The sequence below is a fragment of the Camelus ferus genome, chromosome 7 (genome assembly GCF_009834535.1).
Source record: "Camelus ferus isolate YT-003-E chromosome 7, BCGSAC_Cfer_1.0, whole genome shotgun sequence".
In the NCBI taxonomy this organism is placed as follows: Eukaryota; Metazoa; Chordata; class Mammalia; order Artiodactyla; family Camelidae; genus Camelus; species Camelus ferus.
In genome coordinates this window covers 59529861-59556617 of record NC_045702.1, presented here as the reverse complement: position 1 = coordinate 59556617, position 26757 = coordinate 59529861, and the positions used below count along the sequence as shown (strand labels likewise).

Sequence of the window (26757 nt, the reverse complement as noted above, 5' to 3'; positions counted from 1 at the left end):
AAACTACTAAAGGAAAGCTGAGCTGCAGCTGAAAGTCAGGAGTGACCAAAAAGGTGGATTTAATTCTAGCAAGCCAAGTTTGGAATATCTTTGAGACCGATAAGTTGAGCTTTCCAACAGGAAGCCAAAAATGCAAGGCTGGCACCTGAGAGAGCTGGCCCGGCTTGGGAGGAACACGGAGCATCACCCGCCAGAGGGAAGAGGATCTCGGGCAGAGGCCAGGGAAACACCAACATTTCAGAAGAAAGCACAAGGGCAAAAAGAAGCAGGCCACAGAGAATAAAGGACTAATATGACAGGTAAGGGGCCCACCAGGAGAGGGCACGTCGTGAAAGCCAATGGAAGGTGTTCCAGGAAGGAAGGAGTGGCACACAGGGTCCTGTGAGGCCAGAAATAAGGAGGACAGCACAACAGTTTTAGAACAAAGGTCACTGGATGAGGAGAGGATGTCAAAAAAGAGAAAAGGTGTAAGTTCATCTTCAGGAACTTTTAAGTATGGTGTGTAGTAAAGAAATGGAGGACAACCCTTATATAAGAATCATACATTCTCTCAATAATAATTCAGAGACATGTTCCAAAATAATGTCTTGGCCCCGAATGTGGAACCAAAATTAGCCCAAAGAACCCTAAAATTTATCCTAGATTTTAATCACTATGTATTTAATTCTGCAAAAAGTTGGGCTGACTTATAATCAAATCAAAAGGTGCTGTACTCTTAGCTCAGAAAGGCAGCTACATTTAATTATACAGTAATAGGAGTTCCAGGCTAATATTCTTCAAACTTCAATGCACATACAATCCCTTGGGGGATCCATTTAAAATATAGATTCTGATGCAATGGAATCTTTGGCCTGGGATTAGTCCAAGGATGCTGTAATTCCTATAAGCTCCTAAGTAAAGCCAATGCTGCTGGTCTTTGGACCAAAAACTTTTAGTAGCAAAGCTCCAAGAAGACCACTTAGAGAATCAGATAATTGTTCAGGTAGGTCAAATAATGCTGATGTCCCCTAGTTTTCAGTTAGGTGGAAATGTCCCAGGTCTCCAACAGACATCTCTTGACATTCCTAAGAATTCCCAAAGTGTTTTCACACACTTCATTTGCTCATCACAGATGTCAGTGATGGCCCCTGTTTCCCCCAGGGGGATACTAACACCCCCCCCCCCCCCCCCCCCCCCGAGAAGTCAGACTTGTCTGCGTTCTCTCTGTCAGTGGAAACAGCAGACCTAGGTTCTCTTGCCTTCTAATCCAGGGCTCTTTCATTAAATTAGACCTACTGGGGTTTTTTTTTTCCTAAAAGAAGTTCTTACAGCCTTTGCCCACATGAAAAAGTGGTGCTAACAGAGCAGTCGGGGGTCCTCTGCAGCTCAGACTACACCTGTGACTGAGATCGGACATAATGCAAATCATGCCTAACTCAGAAAAACTAAGAAACATGCACCTAGGTCTAAAAGCCTGTTCAAATCAGGGCTCCAGGACATGTTACCCACAAATATGGTACCTTGGCATGCTTGGTATCTTAACCTGAAGGAGTTTGAGAAAACAGTAGGAGCAGAAAGGTCATTCTAACTCCCCCACCTCCCGCACCCTTCTTTCCTGAAACCAGTCATAAAACTCCCCTGCAAAGGGTGCCCTCCTTGGACCAGAAGGAGGGAAGGCATTCTTATCACCGAAGATGGAAAAGCTGAAGACGAGAAATCTGCACACACAAATCTTGTTAAACTCACCCTTAGGTAGAAATAGCTTCCTAGTTATTTCTTCACCATTTACTATCCCTAGCCCAAACTCCTTTGTCTTGTTAATTCTTTACAAGTTTATTTTCCTTTGTCTAAAAGGTGTAAAAGCTTTCTGCTCCGGTCACTTTCATTCTCTTGTAAAGGCTCTTATGCACACATAAAAATTCAATAAAATCTGTATGCTTTTCTTTTCTTAGTCTGTCTTTGTCATTTTAATTTTCAGACCCAACCAGGCACCCTACAGGGTTGTGGGAAATTTTCCTCCCCTACACTTACTTATACAATTTTCTTACAAATTGTACTACTGTCTTATGTCTTATGCAAAAGATATTTTACCAGAAAACAGTAAGTTTATCTTGAAATATCTCTCATATCAAGTCAACAGTTTTCATGGAAAACACGTGGAAACTGTGACTACATGGGAAATCAAGACAAAGCTACCAGCCTAATAACAGCCATTAAATAGAGTGGTTTATTTAGGTTGAATTGCTAAGAATTTCAACACTGCCAACTTTGCTGTGTTGTCAGCACCTATAGTCAAAAAGAAACATCCAGGCCTATTTTCACTCACGCAGCTACACAGCAAATTGCCAAAGGAAATGGTGAGCACAAGTACTCTCTTATAAACGTTTCCAACCAACAAACCGGACCACCCCTCTACAAATCAGCCACTGGGAATAATTCTGAGCTAAGAGACCACAGCCACAATTCATGGGGTTGATCTGACCCAACAAAAGGGTCTGGTTAAACAGGCCATGAAAAAAGGGCTTGCTCAGTTGCTATGAAGTACTTTGCTAAGGGAATTACATCACTGCAACAAGGGCACATCCTCCCTATTGCCAAGCAGAAGCAATCCATCTGCAGATTCACACATGCTTCAGATCCAAGACCCACCCAAAGACATTCAAGGGAATGTGCAGGAAGGATAGGTACTTAGGAAACAGCAAATGCAGAGCAGGGAAGAGTAGGAATGGACTATTTGCAGCAGACCTGATCCTCACAGCCCATGGAGAACACAGGAAGGAATGCTTCCTTGTAAGAATTCAACAAAAGCAGAGAGGTCACAGAACGAACGGAAGGTCACAGGGGCAGAAGGAGTCAGAGTCCTCTAGCAATCTTATAAAAGAACTCAATATCCAAGAAGACCTGATCCCTGGTTTTCTCACCCTACACACTGACTTTGAACCCTTCCCCTCCCTCTCCCCACTCCCTATTTTCTGTGTTCTGTTGCTGAACAACACTTGCAAAGCCCTGTCACCTAACTAGGGAACACTGACAACACGTGGGCACCCAACTAGGTTAGCCAAGGAAGAGGCTGCGAGACCAGGGTTACGTTACTCTTTGCAACATTTCCCCCTTCAAAGCACCTACTCTGATAAAGAAAACCACGAGACAAAAGGACCTTTCAATTCATTTGGTGATAAAACCGATATTCTAGGATAATTACAAAACTGTATGAGCTTGATGCCTAAGCACCAAGGAGACAAGGGGCAGAAAGGCTGAAAAGAAACTGCCAAGACAGAAGAGAACTTGCAGGGCCCCTATGCATCCTTCTTCTGAATGGACATGCTAAGGCTTTGTGTTTCTCTCACTGCACTCCCTCCTTACTCCACAGAAGGACCCCCAGAGGATTAACTGAAGCAAAGAGCACGAAAACAGCCTGCAGCCATGGCTGGCAATCTTAGAAGCACATTTGATTCACTTGGGAGATTTCAAAGACCCCTGAGGCTCACATCACAGCCAAGTCCAATTAAATCAGAACCTCTGGAGGAGACCCAGGCATCAGCCGTTTTACACCTGTCTGGAGGACTACTGTGCGCTGAGAACCCCTGGCCTACAATAAGGCCAAAAGCAAAGGGGTTTCATGGGAACTTGGACCAATTACAATTTTTTCTAGGACTCCACTGCTTCAGCTGGTAAAAAGGGACAGGATGATGAGGGAAGGAATGAGGACCACTGTGTTATGTAAACCCCAAGGCCTATCCAGCTTCATCAGTTTAACAAACTCTAAATCCAAATCTCAGGGAAACCACAGGAACTGACCACCATCATGATGGCATCAAAACAATTCAAACTTTCTTTCCTTCCTGTCCAGCACAAAAACTGGTCGGCTTTATTATGATACCAAATACCTAGCAGTTTTTAAACCATAGGGAGAGAAAACCTTTAACTTGAAATACAAAACCTTTAACTTAAATATGAAAACCACTGACTTGTACTCTTTAAATGAGTGAACTGTCTGACCTATGAACTATATCTATCTCAATAAAGCTGTTTAAAAAAGAACAGGCATACGACAACTTCTGGCCTGTGCACTACAGTTTGAAAGCCACTTAACAACAACGCATACACTAAGCACAAAAAGCATTCTACAGGTACAAACTACTGAACTGGGATGATCAGGAAATACACGTGCCCATAATTGATGGCATGTGAATTCTCACCTGTACCTCTGCAAATGGAGCCCTTTTTAAGGCCGAGATAGGCAGAGCAGGGGTGAAGAGAACAGACTGACAGGGTTCAAATTCAGGCTGCACTGATTATTCTCTGTACAACCCTGAGGAAATTACTTGACCTCTCCGGACCTCAGTTTTCTCACCTGTAAAACGAGGACAAAAATAGACCGCACCTACTTCTTGGTATTATGAAAACTGAGTTACTTGTAAGGCACTTGGGAGAATGTCTGGCACACAGTAAGCACTGTGTGAGTCCAAAAAAAAGTCTAGTTTACAGTTACAAGACTTAAATAAAAGTCTTTAAGAGAGGCCTCTAGTTTCCCCTCTCAAGCCATCTTCCCCCTCCCATAACTCTCCTCTGCACCGTGCTAAACTACCAGGCAGACAGTATGGTGGAGAAGGTATGGAGCACAGACTGGATCCAGACCGGCTCATTTGAACCCCAGCCCCTTCACCTTTTAATTATCAGATCCTAGGCCACTTACACACCTCTTGGCATCTCAGCCTTCATCTATAAACCAGAAATGATGGTACATAACTCACAGGACCGTTAGAGGAATTAAGTGAGTTAGTTAATAATGAAAAACATTTAGAACTGAAACTCACATCTAGTAAACACTCACTGAGTGTTAGCCACGCTATTTATGTTATTGCCTGCAATCCCCTAAATGCAGCAGGTGCTGCACTTCTCTGCCCTTCATTTGCTGTTTCCTATCACTGGAATGGTCCTCCTCTTCCCCCATCCAATCCTGCTGAAATAGCACTACCCTTGAGACATTCCCTCCCCTCACTCCCTCAGAAACTGGCTCCTTCCCTGATGTCCTCCTAGCCCTTGTGATGGCATTAACCCTAGTTGGGGCACTTCCAGGAAAGGATTTAGCCTGTGGTATGGCTGTGGTCTTCTTGAAGGCCCAAAGGTCCAGGTCATGTTCGTATCTTTAGCATAGTCGCATTTGGAAGAACGCAATACACACAATTCTAAATGAATCAATGATCATGGCAACAACTCAAGCCAAGAATGGAAGAGAAATACTAAGAGTACCAGCCCTGCAGGCCAAATCTTCATTATTATTAATGCTTTAGTTTGTCTCCAAATTTTCTTCTTTTAGTTCTGAGCTGATTTCACTCAAGTTATTGGTCCATGTCCTGTTTACACCTGAACATTTCTCATGTCTGAACTCAAGGGAGCATTCTCTAACTTTGAAAAGGTCTGCCTAGTTTAATTTCATCCTTCTTAATGTATAAACTCAACCAATGACAAAGAGGGAATGCCAGCTACAACCAAAGAGGGCAGAGGGGAAGACAAGGATAACCTCTCTATTACTCCTTTCTAAAAATGCATTTTTTGTAGAGATATATAAAATATAATTTTTAAAACTCATTTTCATTTTAATACATGTAGGACAATGTTTGGAAATTTTTTAAAGAAACACTGAAAACAACACAAATAGTACAGGCATAACACTTATCATGTACCATTTAACAAGGGAACACATAAGGATCATGCCTACAAAAGCAGGCAGCAGGAGAATGGAAGCTTTTTGAGTTCATCTCAAAATACTAAGTTTTAGATCAATGTTTTTTCAGGAAAAAACAAATACCTCTTGCATCAGTAATCTCCATGCAGAAATTAAAATAAAAGCAGACCAAAGACCAGATTCTCAGTCTTCCTATTTATACTATTTAAAGGAAGAGGGACAGGAATAGTCAGTTACATTTGAATGCATAAAAGACAAAAAAAGAATAAATGGTCAAGAGATCAAGTAGTTGCTAAGTGTGGCTAAATTCATCCAGAAAATATCAAATCTGTTTAAATATTCAAATAATTCACCATAGTGACTACAGGAATTCACCTACAACTGTTGAGTTTCAGATTCTGGACCCAATTTCTCAGACACTCCACTGAGGTGGGCTTCTCTCCTAGTCAGGATCCTCAGTTAAAGAGACGATGTCATTCCTACCGCCAGATAAGACTGTTAAGCCTACGGCTCTGTGTTCAACAGGGCAACATGGAATATCTGTGCTCCAGGAAAAAGCAAATAGCACGGTCTTTAACTCAGGCTGCCCAGCACTGCCTAGGAGCTGACAGAATCACCCCATAAGGAGAGTTCAAAGACAAATAAATAAGGACCTAGGACTAAGGTGGACCATCACAGCTCATCTGGGGATCTTTTAAGACTACATTTACTGCACTGCCCTTGAGCTACAATGACAGACGTTACAAGAAATGGCTTTATGGAACCCACAAACATATATCTGTGTTCATGAGCAGTTTTGAATGCAGTTTGCTCACCGCACATAAAAGGACATGGAGAGAAACTGCCCTCATGTAGCAGAACAAGGAGACCTCTCTTCCAAGTAACTGACCTCACTGATCCCTTCCTTTTTGCTTTGGCTGCTAGAAAATTCAATCACCTCCAGCAAATACATAAATCCTTATTTTCCACTATGCTTAATCTTAGCTTCATCTTGCTTTCCCTTTATTCTGTTTTCCTCATCTACTCTGCCTTGATTTTGTTATGTCTTTTTGGACTGTAAATATATGTATATAGGACGAGAGCCATCAGAAATCCTAAAAAGAGGCAAGTTTAAATGAATAAATAACCAAAAACACAAGTTCCCAAAGAGTGAAAATGAAATGTTTCATTTCTCCCTGACTCTCACTAGCTGGCTGAAATTCAACTGCACTCATTGATATGATGTGACAGTTTAATAAAAATACAACCAAAAAGTTAAACCTGCTTCCATGTCACTGATTCTATTTTACACTAGTTCATCAGTCTTATAACTCCATTTATGTGCATACTCCTCAATTTAGGCTCCTTGATTACTTTACCTCCAAATTAAGTAAAATTATTTAATTCATCTACAGATATAAAGATGACAGTCAACTGTGGGTATCTACTCCCAGCTACTCTCCTGGAAGAAGTTATCTTTAGAGAACTAATTCATACCAAGACTTTTACTCTGATTGCAAACAAATTTAATGCAAAGAAAAGGTCAAGGGCTATTATGTTTGAAAGGGCTAATGTCGGTTCCAAAAATGAATTCCAGTAATCCTCAGAGAATCTACCTACAACAGTTTTACAGTTATATATGTGTGTGTGTGTGTGTGTATGTGTATATATATATATATATATATATATATATATATATATATATATACACATGTGTGTTTGCACATGCACACCCAGAGCACACTCCCTAGGCTGAGAACTCAGAGTAATTACAGAAAAGAGAAAGGCCACTTAGGCCAGATAGTCTAGGAACAGGGAGAAGCCTGCAGATTTGGGGAGCCTGAAGAAACTTCAGTCACAGAACAGGATTTAAATGTATTTGTCTGCTTACAATTTCCATTGCAAATGTGATTAGTTTGCTTGAATAAATAGGAATATGATGTGTTGGCCATGTTTTCCTCTTGAGGGTTATCAGAGTTTTGATTAAGGACAAATGTTTAAAATGTTAGGTACATTTAAGTTCACTGCACTTAAAATGAGCTAAGAAGTTGTATAGACTTGATTAAAGGGCTACCTTGGTGAACTTAAAAATTAAAAGCAATAAATTCCAATGAGTCAAGTGATTGGGACTAAATATGGTATTCTGCCAGAAAAGTTGAAGTGGAGTCCAAAGAGACTGAAATGGTGTCCAGGTTTCAAAAAATGGTGAAAGAGGAAAGGTCAAGCTGTCGGAGCTGCCTTTCCTCTGGGTTAGTGAATGAGTCACATTACGCAGAATTCCTTTTAAGTAGGACTTCACAAGAGTTACAAGCTCCCAGGACAATCTGTTTTGTCATTTCTGAAAAGAAGCCTCTCAAACGCTGTGGCCGGTATGTAAGTGTTGTCAGATGCGCGGAGAAGGATGAGAAAGGTGGGGGTGGTGGGGGGAGGTCCTCTGGAGTTTTTAGCACAGGCGCGCTGGCCAACTCTCCCTGGCAGTCTCCAAAACGGAAGTCAAGGTGACTTCCCCACCCGCGGGGAGGCGGAGCCTTTGAAACCTAATAGGATCAGGCTTCAGGCCCGTGCCCCCTAGAAGCAGCTCGGGTCAATAACAACTGGGGTTAGGAGCGCGCTGGCGTGGCCGGGGGACCTGCTGACCCGAGACCTCCCGTGCCCCGGGCCCACCGCAATCGCGCCCGCTCCTCCTCGTGGGCCCTGGCTCAGTCCGCCAGGCGCCGACTCCCCTCTCGGGCCAAGTGGGAGGGTCCAGCCGGCAAAGTTTCTGCTGCCAGGTCCGGCCCCGAGCCCCGGGCCTCGCTCCCGGCACTGGACGCCTGTGCTGCCCAGGAGCAAGGTGGAACAGCAACCCCGCGCCCTTTTCAGCCCAGCAGGTGAACGCCCGGGCCCCTCGCACCCCCTGGGGGAACTGAGGGCTTACCTTGGCGACCGCCATGCTTCGCCCCGGGTGCGGGCGGCTGCGGGACGTTCTCACCAGCTCCCAGGCGCTGCGGGCCCCCGCGGCTCACTTCCCGTCCTGACGGCGGCGGGGGCGGCGATACAGCCCGCCAGCGTGCGCTCCAGGCCTGCCTCCCCACGCCCTCCCGCCGGCGCGGGTCATGCGGGCGCCGCCAGCCCATTGGCTGGGCCGGCCCGGGGCCGCCGGGCGCGCGTGATCCGGACGGCCTCTGCCCTGCTGCGGGGCGGGCCTGGGTCCGGGGGCGGCGGACCGAGCTCGCGCACGTGACCCCGGCTGCCTTGTACGGCCGCGGCGACCTCTTCGGCAAGGGCCTAGGGGCGGTGGCTGGGTGCAGTCCTGTCTTTTGGGAGCAGGTGGCCTCGGGAGGGACACTGTTGGCTTCGGCTGGTCCCTGGGGCCACACCAGGGCCCTGGAAACTCATGGGCAGGGCACACAGCCTGGGAAAGTTGAGAACTGCACCAGGTCACATGTTTAGCCAGGTGTTCTTGTCAGTTCCCTTTAAAAGGGGCTCCACTCAGCAGGGCCATATAATGCCTCCCAAAGCACTGGCCAGTTGACAGGAAAGTAGCAAAGTAATATCTCTGGCAAGGCTACTTTTAAGTCAGGTTTGGCAAACTCGAAGTCCTACACAGGTGTATGCAGTGCAGAACATGTATTTGTGGGGCTACTTCATTTCAGTCCTGCATATAGGTTGGTAGAGGTCAAAGACAACCACCCTCCCCCCCAAAAAAAAACAGGCCTTACTAAAATAAGCATGTGAAAATTTCAATGAAAAAATTGAATGTATAACCTCCAGAGGTCTTACTCCTCTTTATAAGAATTTCATTCATTTGTCCCTGCTGTCAAGGCCTGTAATTAAGGCAATGATGGTCAGGTGGCAAGGGCTTTAAATGTTTTGTGGATTATGGCTAGAACTTACCAGCAAAAGTGTTTCCTATGAATCATTTTAATTAGTTAACACTGATTGTCTGCTATGTGCCAGGCACTGTGTTAGGTACTGGGAACACCAAAATGACTTGAGAGATGGACCTTCCCCCTAAAGAAAGTAAGGGCTAGTGGGAAAGCAGGCACATAAATAGTTAACTTGGATATAACCTGTTAAGGCAACAACCTCTTCCCAGGGCACTATGGGAACAATGAGGACAGGGGAAGCCCCTTAGAGGAGCCGATGCCTAAGCTGAATGAAGAAATGTGGCTGTGTATTAATCCAGTGAGGTGCAGGGGAAGGGTTTTCCAGTCAGAGAAAAGAAGCAGGAGAAGCAGGACACCCAGAAATGGCTGAGGAAACGTAGCAAGTTATGAAAGTGGTTGGTAATGAAGGGTAACGCACTATGGAACTGGCGGAAGACGAGTCTGGACGGGCAGGTGGGAACCGTGTCATGGAGGGTGTTGGGTGCCATGCTGAAGGGTGTGCACCTTCACTGAAGGGCTCTAGGGCAGGTGGCATGGCCAGGGTTACAATGCAGATGGATCAGTCTGCCTGCGGTGTGGAGGATGGGGCAAGATCGAACTATTGAAATATCCAGACCAGATAGGCTGAGAGCCTGAAACTAGAGACTGGATAGGGCTAGAGGAATACAGAGGCAAAATTAGTCATATATGGGGGTAGACAAGAGAAAGGAAGTCACCTAGTCTTGCACAGTGGCCCCTGGTGTGGATGTTAGAAGGACACCAGAGATCAGCAATAGGAGTGTTTTGAAGTGTGTGTCTTGTCTGTAAGCAGAATGTATGTGCAGTATACAACTTATGTTGTAAAAGCCAAAGAAAGAAGTATTTCAAAAAGGAGCGATTAACATACTCTCAAGAGGTCGAACAAAGACCCGAAAGACTTGAATGTGTTCAGAGGTAGCAGAGAAAGACCAACCAAGGAGTGAAAGAATAAAGACAAAAGGAAAAACAAGAGATCTAATAGAGAAGAGGATGGCAGGGGACAAGTCTAAAGCTCATGTGGAGTGGTGGCCCTGGCTGCTACAAAGGTGCAGAGAAAATACAACCTCATGTAACCAAGACCACATCACATACTGCATATTTATCTTTAAAGGCATCACTGATGCTCTCCTTTTATAATGTAGATAAACTTCAAAATTCTAATGTGGTAAAATATACATAACATGAAATCTACTATCTTAAATTTTGTGTCCGCTTCAATAATGTTAAGCACATTCACATCATTGTACAACCAATCTTCAGAACTCTTTTCATCTTGCAAAACTTCGCACCTATTAAACAACCATGCCCATTCTTCCCTCCCTCGAGGCCCTGCAACCACCATTCTACTTTCTGTCTCTATAAATTTGACTAATCTCAGTACTTCATAAAAGTGAAATCATACAGCATTTGTCTTTTTGTGACTGGCTTATTTCATTTAGCATAGTGTCCTTAAAGTTCATCCATGTTTTAGCATGTGTCAGAATTTTAAGACTCCGTAAGACCAAATAATGTTCCCTTAACTTTTAAAGAAAAAAAAAAAGTAGAAACAGAATCAAGAATCTGTTAGATATTTTCTTGGAAACTTCAGGAAATCATAGTAATGACAAAAAAAAATCACTCAATTCTATCACCAGAGTCAGCTGCTGTTAACATTTCACTCTGTTTTTTTCTTCAAGTCTTGCTACCTTTATGTGTATAGAGAGAGAGCATCATTTTTTGAATCATACTCTGAATGTAAGTGTTATACGGCTGCCCTCACAAAGCCACCATGTACTTGGTGGCTGACAACAACAGGAATTTATTCTGTTCCAATTCTGGAGGTCAGAGTTCCAGAATGAACCTTAAGGGGCTAAAGCCAAGGTGTCAGCAGGGCCACACTCCCTCCAGAAGACTTAAGGGAGTATCTGTTTCTTTGCATTTTCCAGGAGCTCATGGCCCCTTCCTCCATCTTCACAGCCAGCATACACAGCATCTTTTGTCTCTGACTCTGTTTCCTTCACATCGCCTCTTCTGTCTGTGATCTCCCTGGGCCTTCCTCTCATAAGGACACTTATGATGGCTTTTGGGGTCCACCCAGATAAACCAGGATAATCTTTCCACCTCTATGTCCTTAACATAACCATATCTGCAAAGTCTATGCCCTATAAGGTAAGATTCATAGGCTCCAAGGATTAGGATGTGGGCATTTGGGGGGAGCCATTAGTCTACCTACTGAACTCACCACACTATGGATGCAAATGTAACCACATATGAATAAAAGAGTATTTCAACTGACATTTGGCATCAGACTCAGTTAATTAAGCTTTCTCTGCCCTGCTAGAATTCCTCAAAATATGAGATTTTTAAAGAGTTAAGCTGTCACAAACCCTGAAATAGGAAGGATGCTCCTTGACTTCCACGTGACCTATAAACAATAGAGTGACGTGAAACATTATCTGACAAGATAAAGTATAAGCTGGCTGGGCACCTGATACTTTGCTCTCATCCTGACAGGCCTACATGCCCTCCTGATAAGTCACTGTGTCATAGTTGTCCCTCCTGTCTGTCTCCAAACCACCTTCTTCCCTTCCATTTAAAAGAAGCTGGCATTGAATTGTGACTGAAGAGACCCTGTTACGGGTTGTGTCCTCCAGAAGTCCTAGTCCCCGTGACCTTAGAATGTGCCTTATTTGGAAATTCAAGATGTAATTAGTTAACATGCAGTGATACTGGAGTAGTGTGGGCCCTTAATTTACTAGGACTGGTGTCCCTGTAAGAAGACAAGGAAACACACCAGGAGAAGCCATGTGATAAACAAGCAGTGATGATAGAGACATGGCTGCAAACCAGCGGACACCAAGAATCAACAGTCACCACCAGAAGCTAAGGAGAGGTAGAAAGGATTCTACCCAGAGTCTCAGAGGGAGTGCGGCCCCGCCAGCACCTTGATTTAGGACTTCTAGCCTCCAGAACTGTGAAAGAAAACAATTCTGTTGTTTGAAGCCACCCAGTGTGTGGACCTGTGTGATGACAGCCCCAGGAAACCAATACAAACCCCCAGGCCACCTGTGTCTTGTAGCGCCGGATGCCAACATGGCCTGCTGGGAAAGCAGCCAATCCAAACCTTGGTGAAACCTGGGGGCTGACACACAGCCTGAGCGTCAGCCTAAGCCTGGGGTTCAGAAAAGTGAGCAGTGTGTCCTGGTCTGAGCTTTCACCTTCCCCGAGCAGCTGTGCCATGCACATATCCTTTGACCATGCTCGAAAGATCTGATTTTCCTCAGCTCCGTTAAAAACAAACAAGTAAACAAAAGGCACCACTACTGCCACTAGCATGCTCCCAAATTAGATTACAGAAAAAGGTGTCCAGCAAGAATGCTGGCAAAACACATCATCTACCAGAAATTTCAGGCATGTAACCATGGACTGCAATAATGACCCTTTGTGTGTATCGCATGTTGCAGAGAGAAGACTAGGGCTGATAAACGTGGGTGACAGAGCGAAAAGAGGGCCATGAAACAAGTTAATGAAGAGTTCCCAAGTGCTGACCTTACAGCTGAGACTCACTGACTCAAGGACACAGAGAGCCCCTCTCTTGCGATCCTTCGTTTGTGGAATCCTGCCAAGTGTCACATCAAGCATGATAAGGCTTCCCTGAGAGTGGGCTGCAGGTAGCTCAGAAAGGAATATGATTCAGCTTCTTAGTGGATCCAAAGGAGAAAGCTATGTCAACATTTTTAGTTAAAGCAGGAAGGGGAGGGAGGAGGTGAGTCAGGATGGGGAAACATAAGACACCTTGAGTAAGTGTGATTGAGAACACAACCCCAAAGCTTTGAGATCTTATGCTCTGAGAGCAGGGCCTTGAACAGTCAGTTTCTGAGAGCAAAGCAGGTATACCAGTACGTGAACACCTCCCCCAACCTCAGCAGAATACAAGGGGACCCTCAGTTTCATCCAGATAAAATGTGAGCATTGGAAGTTACCCCAAAATGGAAGTGGTGACCACACTAGCCACCACCATGGTTCTGCTGGGGAAAAGGGGTCACAGTTACTAACTTTACAATACAATATGGTCTATCACAGTGTCCTGGTCAATAGCCAAATACTCCAGTTCAGTGATAAAAGATTAGATTCACAATGCACTCACGTTATATAGAACTTTGCAGGAGGCAAAGGAAGCTTCTAAAGTCTGATACAGCTGCTACAAATTTGGGCATAAATATAAATACCCGATTTCAAGTCAAGTCCCCATCCTATAAGGCTTACTGGTGAAGGTATCTTGAACTGGTATTGGGGTGACAGATGGTATTTAGTACCCGAAAAAGCTCTCAGCTCTAAGACGTATGTGATTGCTGCATATCCCAAGAGCGCAAAGAACTCCCCAGTAAGATGGAGCACGTAGCTCTCGCTGACCAGCATCCATGGGATGAAACACATTATTTATACTTCCATGCTGCCTCTGCCAACATCGTCCTGTAATCTAGTGTTAAACAGTTTTCCTGACCAACATTATAAGGACTTGACCCTGGCACAGAAACAGCGGTAAAGAAGACATTATCCTGGACCTCAGAGAATTCACAGATGTGTCATGCAAGTCTTTGTTGAATGTCGCCGTAGCCGAGAAATCTGCTCCTCTCCACTCACCTGCTGCTTATGATTTTATCCTATCCCTTATCAGCTGGCATACATTTATTTATTTATTGTCTGCCTTCCTGCATTGGGATAAGAGCAGGAATTGCATCTCTGTTGGCTTGTTGCCATATTCCGGGTGCTGCAACACCGTCTACCATATACAAGGCATTCAATAAATATTTGTTGAATATGCACATTGAAAACAGGAACTCCAGTGCCTGGGGCGCCAAGGTCAGTAACAACTGAGGAAGGTTATCCCACAGAGGCCAATGAGGAGACGTTTCAATTAAAGGCATCATGATGATTTGGTTTTATCCGCCATTTTAAAATATATTCTGAATTTCGTATGTGAAGATATTAGACCAGAGCAGTTGCACTTTCCAATTTTTTATTCCAGCCACGAGTTCACAAGAAAAATGTCCAATTCCCTATACAACACTGACAGAAGACATGGGTAAATAATAAATGTAGGGATATTTTTGGAGATTCGATGGTCTGAGGAATGAGGACAGTAGATGTTCAGCAGGTGCAGAAGCAAGGCTTGTGCCTTATATCCTGTTGTGTTACACAGATCAGGCTCAAAACCCTGGTGTATTAGTTTCCCGTTGCTGCTCTGACAAATTACAACAAACTTAGTGTTTAAAACAACATAAATTTACTATTTTATAGTTCTATAGTTCAGAAGTCCAAAACGGGTAAAGTCAAGGCATCGGCAGGGCAGGCTGTGTTGCTTTCTGGAGACTCTAGGCGATGATCCATTTCCTTGCTGTTTCAGCTCCTAGAAACCACCCGCATTGCTTAGCTCACAACTGTCCTTCTCCATCTTCAGAGCCAGCAACAAACAGCAGGTCCAGTTCTCACATCATACCACTCTGACCTCCCCTCCTACCTTGCTCTTTCACATTTAAAGATCCTTGTAAATACACCAGGTTCATCCAGATAATCCAGGATAACCTTCCAATGTTATGGTCAATTGATTAGTGTATTAGTTTGCTAGGGCTGCCATAACAAAAGTCAATTTAGAAGGATTGCAAAATCTACTTTTGAAGCTGGAAATGGTAATTCCACTGACACAGAGAACATGAAACACTGGGTGGCTGAAACAACAGAAAGTTATTTTCTTACAATTCTGGAGGTTAAAGTCTGCGATCAAAGTATCAGCAGGGTTAATTTTTTCTGAGGCCTCACTCCTCGGGTGCAGATGGCCATCTTCTGCCTGTGTCCTCATGCAGTCTTCCCTGTGTGCATATCTGTGTTCCAATCTTCTTTTCTTATAAAGACATCAGTCATATTGGGTTAGGGCCCACCCAAATGACCTCATTTTAACTTAATTACCTCTCTAAAGACCCTGTATCCAAATGCAGTCACATTCTGAGATACTGGGGGTTAGTGTTTCAACATATGAAATTTTGAGGGGGAGACAATTCAACCCACAACAATTAGCAACTTTAATTCCATCTGCTCCCTTAATTCTCTTTGGCCATGAAATGTAACATGCTCACAGGTACTGGGGATAGAGATGTGAATATCTTTGGGGAGCCATAGTTCTGCCTAACATAACTTATTCTGAAAATGCTCTCACTGGTGTAACAAATCTAGAGAAAAAATAGTTCTCAGAGTAAAATATTTGGTACCATTCCCCACAGTCCCATAGGATACCAGTAAAGCAAAACTGACTGCCCAAGGGAGTTACATCAAAAGTCTTTAAAGAGGTTGAGCCCAGTTCTATGGCCCAGAACCAGAAAACCTCAAGGTCTTGCACCAAGTCCAAGTCTGTGTTTATGAATCTGGCTGAGGTCCTCTGGGCCCAGCAATTCCACTCAAAGCAGAGGCAAATCAAGCTCAGGCTGCCCCGGCCGCTCAGTGCACTCAGGAGGGACATATCAGAAGAGGTGGGTGCTTCAGCCCACCAGTGTCTGACCAGCAGGAAGGAGCAGCAACCAGGGATGCATCAGTGAGCTCTCCAGCCCTGGCACCTGCAGCATTCCTTCCAGTACTGCAGTTTCTTTTGCAAGAATTCCTGAAAGTATCAAGAGCTCTGTAATTTTTTAAGAAATCAGATGCTCGGTAAAACAGTCTTACCCAAACTGGTTTAATATAACCTTCGTTTTTATAAAAAAAAATACATAAACAAAGCAACAACATGACACTAAAACTATAGAGATGTTCTTTCTTTTCTACTCTATAGCTAATCAAAATGTAGAAAAGATGGATCATGTAGATTCTACCACTGGCTCTTATTATTAATTCCTCATCAATCTATCTCTCTATCAGTTTGTCTAACTAGCTTCAGGTAGTATGGTGAGTTAGAGATCAGACTTCTATCTGAGTCCCAACTTAAGGCTGTGCAACACTTGGTCAGTTATCAACCTCTCTGAGCCTCAGTCACCTGATCTGTAAAATAGATATAAGAATAAATACTCATTTTGCAAGGTTGCTAAGATATTTAATTAAATGTCTATAAATCATTTAGCACATAAGAATATGTTATAAATAATAAAAACAGAATGAGCTGTCCTCTGACACTCCTTCCAGCTCTAGCATTCTACAGTTCTGTCCTTGTGTTACTCCGTGTAGCAGTCTATTACACAGATGGAGACCACCTATGCCTAGGCTGACTGTCTCAGAATCTTTCAATGTCAGGCAATCATAGGGGTTGAGGAAGGGAGGGAGGTAAATCAATTTAGAAGGATTGAAAAATCTACTTTTGAAGCTGGAAATTGAACCTCCAACAAGGCAGAGAACACGAAAGCCCTTGAGTATTTAAGAACAAGCTATTAGTGTTAGTTCTCAGTTTCCAATTTGAAGAGACTGGACCCAATTGTTCATGTCTGAACTTGTTGGTCAGTTGGACACAATCACAGTTTCAGCCTCAGGGCCCCCAGCCCTTGCTGTGCTTTATCTTCCTTCCTGCTGCTACTGCCTGAGTGCATTAGGAAAATATGGCTAGAAGCGAGGCCGGCACCTTCATCCCCCGTGGACTCTTGCAGGTGGCAGAGCTAATTCTCTTAAGGTCATAATGCAGCAAAGATGTTTAAACATCAACATTTAAGATTAGAATGAAATTCACTGTGTATCAAAAGAGACAGGAGACACTATAAACCTCTCAGAAGAAAACACAGGCAAAACATTCTCTGACATAAACCTCAGCAATGTTCTCCTAGGGCAGTCTACCCAGGCAATAGAAATAAAAGCAAAAATAAACAAATGGGACCTAATTAAACTTATAAACTTTTGCACAGCAAAGGGAACCATAAGCAAAACAAAAAGACAACCTACAGAATGGAGAAAATATTTGCAAAAGATGAGACTGACAAGGGCTTGATCTCCAGAATATATAAACAGCTCATACAACTTAATAAGAAAAAAACAAACAACCCAATCCAAAAATGGGCAGAAGACCTAAACAAGCAATTCTTCAATGAAGACGTACAAAAATGGCCAATAGCAGATGAAAAAATGTTCAATATCCCTAATTATCAGAGAAATGCAAATCAAAACTACAATGAGGTATCACCTCACATCAGTGAGAATGGCCATCATTGGAAAATCCACAAATGATAAATGCTGGAGAGGGTGTGGAGGAAAGGGAAGCTTCCTACACTCCTGGTGGGAATGTAGGTGCAGCTGTTATGGAAAACAATATGGAGACTCCTCAAAGGACTAAAAATAGACTTACCATATGATCCAGCAATCCCCTCCTGGGTATATATCCAGAGAGAACCTTAATTGAAAAAGATACATGCACCCCAATGTTCCTAGCAGCACTATTTACAATAGGCAAGACATGAAAACAACCTAAATGTCCATCAACAGATGACTGGATAAAGAAGCTGTGGTATATTTATATAATGGAATACTACTCAGCCATAAAAAGGAATAAAATAATGCCATTTGCAGCAACATGGATGGAACTGGAGAATGTCATTCTAAGTAAAGTAAGCCAGAAAGAGAAAGAAAAATACCATATAATATCACTTATATGTGGAATCTAAAAAGAAAAAGACAAATAAACTTATTTTCAAAACAGAAATAGACTCACAGACATAGAAAACAAATTTATGGTTACCAGTGGGTAAGGGAGTGGGAAAGGATAAATTAGGAGTTCTAGATTTGCAGATACTAACTCAAATATGTATAACAGATAAACAACAAGTTCATACTGCATAGCACAGGGAACTATATTCAATATCTTTTAGTAACTTATGGTGAAAAAGAGTTGAAAAAGAATATATGTATGTTCATGGATGACTGAAACATCCAGAAATTGACATAACATTGTAAACTGACTATACTTCAATTTTAAAATAGGTATATATATATAAAAATATATATATTATAAAAAAAATAGACAGGAGAATCCAAATTCTGACTGAATGTGTAGCTTTTCTCTGTAAGACTCCATATGAGATAGAGGCCTCCTGCCTCGTGGGCCCTTGCACTCCTCGCTTCCTGGCTGCCTTCAGTTCCTCTACAAGCTAAACTTTTCTCACCCCAGGGCCTTGCACTTGCTGTTCCCTCAGCCTGGGGCTCTGCCAGCCCTTTTCCCAGATCCTTTTTTTCATCCCTCAGGTCCTTGGGGGACCTCCCCTGACCTCCCTCTTGAAAGTAGGAACCTCCTTGTAATTCTCTTTTTTTGCGCCCTGTTTCTGGCCCCTTTAGCATGTATCACAGTGAGTGCTTACTTCTGTTTGTTGGTTTTCTTAGCTTTGGTGTGAAGCTATGACTTGAGAAAGGGAGAGTGGACCCAGATGGGTCAGGTGAACAGCCTGTAGTTCTGGGGTAGATCCTGGAACTTTCCACTAGTAAATGATCTGATTCATGAGCTCTGTCAACATTGTCACAGTAAGTGACCTGAGGCCTGATGTAATGGACTGAGGGTCAAGGGGTCTGGACTGTAACTCCAATCCAATTCTGCCACATAGCAGCTGTGTCACTGTGGGCCAATCACTTCTCCTCTCCAGAACTCATTTGCTTCACCAAAGAAATGAGTGCATTCAATTTTTAAGAGGCTTAATCAAGTACTGACGTTCTTCTCGTCCTCTTTTTAGACAGACAGCCAGTCAGCCGGCCAGCCAATGTCAGACATGAGGCAGAACATGAGGTATTTACTTTGGGGAGGGTGGGATGGGATGGTATCTATTACGGACAGTGATGGACTCTGGACTTGAGCTGTAAAGTGTCCTTTAATAAGGGAACAGACCTCCCCTGGATCCAGTCACCCTCCCTGGCAAGATTCATAGGTCAGATGGGTGACTGCCTACTCTATGTGGCAGAAACACCAAAGGTACCTGATCTCCCTCGGGGTATGTGTCCCAGTCTGTGACAGGCCATTTCCTCTAGAGCTCCTGGTTAAATATAGATAGCCATCCTAGTGGAGCCAGCCCCAAGAGCCACCACCAGGCATTTTTGGAAGCTCTAGGCTAAGGGACATGGACAGATGTTGTAGAGGGAACAGATCTCTCCAGATCTTTGCTGTCCAATACTATAACCATGAGCCACACGTGGCTACTGAGCACGTGAGACATGGTGAGAATTGAGATGTGCTGAGAATACAATGTACACGTTAGATTGCAGGGATTTTAATATGGAAAGGTGGATGTAAAATGGTATACAAATGTCCTGATAAAATCAGTTGGAGCAAAGGCCATCAGAGCCTCTGTTCACAAGATGTACAAAAATGCATGAGTCCTGTGGAGAATTTTCTACAATATGAACATGAAGATGGTATTAGAAACTAGCTAGAATGTATCTGTACATTTTATTCATGGGGCTGTGGTTATTTTCTTCAGGGCCAAGCTGAAGCCTCTTTTTGTCTGGACTAATCTACTTTTTTCCCCCTTTTCCTTAGCCACAGAAGTTAATGCCTGTCTGCATGAGCTGCAAAGTAGCCTATGCAGAGATTTCTCAGCAGAGCTGTCTGCTTCCATCCGGATGCAGCAGCCATCAGGTCTACTTTCAAGAGTGCAGTCAGGGCTGCCAGCAAGATGGAAAGTGTCCGTGAAACAGATCAAGAGGCCCACTCTCTCCCTGTTGGAGAATGGACTGGAGTATCACCCCAGGACCCCCATGCGCTCTTTACAGCTACCTATATCCAGTGGATATGGCTGCAATGTCACTGATCACCATAAACAGTCTAAAAAGAGGTCTCACCAAAAAGATTTTGTTCCCTAAGGGAAAACTCTTCCTAAGGTTGGCATGAATAAGTTATGAAATGCCTTCACAACTGAGAGAGACATAATCATCATTCATGTATAACAGATTTGTTTATTCTGTAAAGATTCATTTCGGTTGATTAATTATCAGTATCTGCTGATGGTGGGGGTAACAAGGCTGCTCTGATGAGAGAATTATTGAAGTACATGCTTAGAATATTTATCACTGAGCACATATTGTATAAACTTAGCATATTTATCATGCTCTGTCTGGATGGGCTCTCTCCTCCCCCAAATATATTAAGCAGTGCTGCCCATGCTGTAGACCCTTTGCCCTCCAGATATGGACTGTATTCTTTATAGATACATATAAGTATCAACTTTTTCCTTCTATTTATTGAACACAATTGTAAGAACTGTTATTTATTGATTCCCTACTGTAAGTCAAACAGTGAGATCAAAGCTTTAGAAATGCTTTCTCCTTTAGTCTCCAGCACCCTTGTGGCTGATATTATTATTATCTGCTCACCATAACTTAAGAAAGTCAGGTTTAAAGAGACTAGGTCACTTGCCTAATATCACTTGGTTTATGTGTGGCCAGGTTGGGATTCAAATTGCTCTCTCTCTTCCTGAATTGAGACTCTCAGCTACCATGATGGACTGTCCTCCCTTCTGGTTCTTAAGCAAGACCACTACACCGGCAGTCAGAAGACCTAGGCTGTGATCCCAGGTCCAACAGTACTATATTTGTGACAGTCTTACCCTCTCTAGGTCCCAGTTTCCCCATCGTCTTGTCTCATCTCATTTACCTCTATTGCTTTGATGTCTGACTCTTTAATCTTTACCTCTTTCTCTGTTTTTTTGATTTTCATAACTTTATTGTTATTTTAAAATGATACATGCTCACTGATTTTTAAAAAGAAAGTCAAACAGTATGGATAAGTACCAAGAAGACAATGAATACAACTTGAACTCACATGATACACTCCTGCCATATGGGGGAGGATTCTTTCAGATAGCTCTCTCATTTTCTCTCCAGGTACAGAAATATGCATATAATTTTAAATATAAAAAATGCCATTGTATCTGCTGTTTTTGGAATAGTATTGCTGCAGACGGAGGCAACATCTTTCTGTGGCAGATGACTTGGCTCTTGGTGGTGAAGCACAGTGGTTGTGAGTGGGAGAGGTCGCAGAGCCGTGGGCTTAAATTTCTCCTCCACTCACTATGTGATGCTAGGCAAGTGAGCTAACCCACCTCTATGGACCTCAAGTTCCTTGTGATGCAGAAATGGGGAGGATAACATTATCTACTTCAGAGAGTTGATGTGAGAGTAAAATGAGATTACGTAATTGTTCAGGATAGTACCTGGAACATAAGTGCTTTAATATATTTTAATTATTATTTTAAAAATTGAATTATACTTGATGTACGATACTGTGCTAGTTTCTGGTGTGCCCTCTGCCTCTTTCTTCACCTCTCTGCCTGAGCTCAGACTCATAATTATGTATGTGTTTGCCTTCTGGTCACTCCTACTTAAACATGTCCAAACTGGACACTGTCCCAACCAGTCCCTGCATACTGATCTCTGTCTCAGTGAATGATACCGTCAGCCACCTTATTGCCCAAACCAGAAAAATGGGGGTCATTCGTGACTCTTCTCCTTCCCTCCTCCTCCACATCCCTTCAATCTCTGTAGAGTCAAGGGCTCTAGATTCCATCACATACACATCTCTTCCCTCTCCTACCATCACTGTGCCAGCACAAGCATGATCGCCTCTTCTAAGGACTATTTCCATCATCTCTAACCTGGTCTCCCTGCCTCCAGCCTCATTCTCCTCCACCCTGTTCTCCACCCAGCACCCAAAGTGAATCTTAACAGTCCGAACCTCACTGGCCACCCTTACTCAGAACCTTTTAATCATTCCCATGTCCTTACATAAATTCCCAAGACCTTAGCATTGCACCAGCTTCTGTCCGCCACATCAGCCTCATCTTTTGCCACTTTCCTCTCTACAACCTCTGCTTTCATCCAGCTGAACTAATTTCAGTTTCTGAAACTCTTCCTCCACTCTCTGGCCTTGGTTCTTATCAAACTTTGTTCGTCACACCACAGGGAAGATGGTCCTCTATTCTTACTGCTCTTTGACTTTCCTTCTGAAATGACTGCCTTCTAATGCCAAGTGGAAAGGAGATAGAAGAGTTCCAGGGTCTGGCTCCATTTGGGAGCATCCTGTGCTTCCTGCTTTCCTAACACGATGACTCAGTTTGCAGTTATTGGGAACACCCACCCTGCTCAAAGGAACCAAGTCCTTTTATTTTCCCTCTCTGCTGAACCCCTCAAATATTTGAAAATATAATTAGATCATAACAAACATAGACAATAGTCCGGAACATTTAAATAAGCAATTTCCCCATGGGAAAAACTGGTCCCTGATTGATTACGATGACTGATGACTTTTGGCTGGGGTGTAGTAGGCTCGGCAGTTACCAGCAGGTAACTGGTTGGACTCATGGTGTCAAGAGTTACCATGCCCCTGACAGCCACGTACATATTAAATCAGAGGCTACTGTTTGCTTTATTGCGATTGAGCCTAGAAATTTATCATGCTCTTAAAACTTGTCAGAGACCCTCCGACATCATGAGTCTTGATGTAGCCACGTGGAGCTATGTGAAGCCCCATTGTCTATGGATCACTTTCTTTTCCATTTTCTCCCTCTTGTGACTTTTCCATCCTTTTTTCAGCATCAGAAAAATGCATTCAAAAGATTATAAACAGCAGTTGGTAATCAGTGCATAGCAGCTTTCTGTGTATAATACAATCATTAGGTATACATTAGACATTTGGCATAATAAGAATACTGTCACTGTAATAGAACTGTGTCAAAGTACCAATGCCTCCTGCATTGAAAATACACAGATCAATTTGCCTCCCCTATGGATGGGGAACGGTATTTCTCTGTGACAAAGTTCAACTGATTTTGCTTATCAAATTCCAAAGGAAGACAGTATACATGCAAATGTGTTAAGACCAATTTCTCTTATGTGGCCTATGAGCCAAATCCAACCCACTGTCTTTGAATTTTTTATACTCAACTTTTTATTTTAAAATAATTATAGATTCATTATGAATATGAAATGGCAAAGATAGTACAGGAAAATGTCATGGGCCCTTCACCCAGTTTCCACCAATGGTTACACTTTACATAATTACAGTATAATATCAAAGCCAGGAAATTCATATTGACACAATGTGTGTGGTGAGGGGGGGCTGTTTTACCACATGCCTACCTAGATTCATGTAGTTACCATTTCAATAAAGACAGAGAACTGTTTCATTATCACAGAAATCTCCCTCACGCCTCCCCTTTGTAGTTACAAACATGCCCCTGTCTCCAACCATCTTTAACCACCAGTGTCTCTACCTCTGTAATCCTGTCATTTTGAGAATCTTACACAAATGGAACCATACAGTATGTGGCCTCTGAGACTGACTTTTTCACTCAGCACAATGCCCTTGAGATCCATCCAAGCTGTTGTGTGAATCAAGAGTTCGTTTCTTCTTATTGCTGAATCATAGTCCATGAGAGGGCTGTACCTATTATCTGGTTTTAAATGCTCTATGAGCTCAAAATGATTTTTATATTTTAAATGGTTTAAAAAATCAAAAGATGAGTAATATTTTGCAACATGAAAATCACATGAAAGGCAAATTTCAGTGTCCATAAGTAATATTTTATTGGAACACAGCCATGCCCACCTGCTTTTGTATTATCTAATTTGTGGCTGCTTTCATGTTACAAGGGCAGAGTTGAGTGGTCGTGACAGTGACTACTGTCATGAAGACGGTATGAAACCAGGGAGAGGGAGGGCCCTGCCTTGATTCTCCCAGGCAGGTCTTACCCACCTTGCTGCCCTGGCTGCTTGGTTTGTTGGACTTCTTCCCATAGTTTAGTGGAATTTCCACTTACTTAAAACCTTATTTTCCTTTGCTAAGTGAGAGCTCTTGAGCCTCTTAAATCTCTACCTTTAATAGTTTTCATCGCAGCCTTATTTCCCTTTACATAAGGGATACAGAACTTATTGTGGAAATGCATAATTCTGGCATTTCAGGGCTTGATTCTGGCAGCAATAGCTTAACCAAAAGCCTAAAGCAACTGTGGCACAGCGTTGCAGAGAGGCAGTACAGTGTGGTGGGGCTGTGGCTCTTATATTTGACCTGTGTGAATCTCAGCTTCGTAGCTGTAAAATGGGAATCATCAGAATTACCTATGTTCCACAATATCTTTTTCCTTTTCTTTCATGTACATAAATTTCTGCTTTTTAGCCTGACCTGTGACTGCCCATAATAAAGCCTGCATTACCCACCGAGATTTGGCCACAAGGCTACGCTCTAGCGAACAGACTATGAACAGAACTGACGCATGCAAGGGGAGGGGATGTAGATGGGGTGGAGAGCCACCTTGGACCATAAGGATGAGAGTAACATCCTAGGGATGGCTGAGCAACAAGATACAAAGTGTCTGGGTCCCTGGAACAGAACTGTCATACCAGTCCTGGAGCATCTACTTCTGGGCTCTAACATGGAAAAAAAAAAGTCTATTTTATTTAAGTTCTAGTATTTTGATTCTCCATTACATGAGGCTGGGTCTTTAAAGTGCCCAGCCTCTCAGTGTCATTGTGAGAAACAGTTTTTTAAAAAATTAAAGCAGATGCATAGAATGGACTCTATAAATATGACTTTCCTTTCTTTCTGACTTCATTATTCATTGCTGTATTTACCACAGAGTAGTGTACAAAGCTATACACAAAAAAAGGCATTCAATACATAGCTGTGATGAACTGAATTGAATTTAGTAGCCTGAGACAGGAACAGATTCCAGTCTTCACACACACTTACACACTTGGTGAAATATATAATATACCCTGGTTTATATTTCTAAATGAGAGAGGCTGACATTCATTCATCTGCCTCCATTGGAAGAGCCCCACGGTTAAACAGCCTGAATTCTTTTGCAAGCGTTTGAAGTTGGTTTCTATTGCCTCCTGAGAGCCCAGGAGTTACATACCACCTACTGTGCCTACTGGGGTTCCACGTGGGTCTCAGCAGGCAAGCCAGAGGGCAGACTCACAGTAACTGTGTTCCCCGGGAGACGCTGTGCTATCATTCACATTAGCCCCCGGCCACTGCCCATCAGAAATCCTAAGAGCTCTTCAAGGGGTCTCTCCTTCCAAGCATGAATCCACAGACTACTCTCCTCAAATTTCCCACCTCTCCAAAAGGAAAATGACCCTATTAATGGATTCCTGGGGAGCTGCCAAAATAAATGGGGGAGCAAGGCCATATTTACTGAGACCCTTCTCTCAGCGGGAAGGCTGGATTTTCTGAAAGACTCCAGCACACGCGGGGATTACAGATGATACCTCCCACTGCACAGCTCTGGCTTTAGGACTGGGACTGCTACCTCGTTTCTTCATATTTGGGAAGCAAAGGGAAGGAAGCACATCTGCTCGCACATTGTAATAATGCCATTTAACTCCTCTAATAATCAAGGGACTTGATCATTCTTTTTCCCTCTAGTTTTACTGAGATAATTGCCATACATCACCATATAAGTTTAAAGTGTACAGCACAATAGCTTGATTTACATATATTGTGAAATGATTACAGTAGGTTTAGTTAACCTCCATCATCTCATATATATATACAATAAAATGAATAGAAAAAAATTTTTCTCCTTGTGATGAGAATTCTTAGGATCTACTCTCTTAACTTTTCTATGTTCATACAGTGGTATTAACTACAGCCAACATGTTGTACATTACATCCCTAGGACTTATTTATCTTGTAACTGGAAGTTTGTACTGTTTGACCACCTTCTTCCAACTCCCCCTCCTCAACCCTCACCTCTGGTGACAACAAATCTGATCTCTTTTTCTCTAAGTTTGGTGTGGGTTTTTGTTTGTTTGTTTGTTCATTTGGGGGAGGGCTTATTTATTTTATTTAGATTCCACATATAAGTGAGATCATACAGTATTTGTCTTTCTCTGTCTGACTTATTTCACTTAACATAATGCCTTCAAGGTCCATCCATGTTGTCACAAATGGTAGGATTTCCTTACTTTTTGTGGCTGAATAATATTCTACAGTGTGTATGTATATATACATACACACACATACTACATATATACTACATATACTAGTGTATATTTGTGTATGTGTGTGTGTGTGTGTGTATACATATATACATATATACACTACAACTTGTTTAGCGAGTCATCCATCGATGGACACTGAGGTTATTTCCATGTCTTGGCTATTATAAATAATGCTGCTATGAACATGGTATCTTTCCATGTTAGTGTTTTAACTTCCTTTGTATATACTCCCAGAAGTGGAATTGTTGGATCATAGGGTCGATCTATATTTTTTAAGAAAACTCCATACAGTTTTCT

At 42.8% G+C, this 26757-nt stretch overlaps 1 protein-coding gene and 1 long non-coding RNA gene across 3 annotated transcripts in view; one reads left to right on the top strand and one right to left on the bottom strand.

Moving 5' to 3' along the window:
• SLC25A13 (solute carrier family 25 member 13) overlaps positions 1–8776 on the bottom strand; it is a 179720-nt gene extending 170944 nt beyond the window's left edge. Inside the window, exon 1 of one of the 2 annotated variants that reach the window (XM_032483972.1) lies at positions 8565–8776. In XM_032483972.1, coding sequence (XP_032339863.1) covers positions 8565–8579 — 15 coding nt within the window. In that variant the 5' untranslated portion in view covers positions 8580–8776. The remainder of the gene's footprint in view (positions 1–8564) is intronic. The other variant, XM_032483973.1, reaches the window with a different exon arrangement.
• On the top strand, positions 7842–20581 carry LOC116664973. Its single transcript, XR_004321539.1, has 3 exons — positions 7842–8016; positions 19197–19249; positions 19997–20581. It is a non-coding gene; the product is annotated as an uncharacterized LOC116664973 (long non-coding RNA).
• The last annotated feature ends 6176 nt before the right edge of the window (positions 20582–26757 follow it).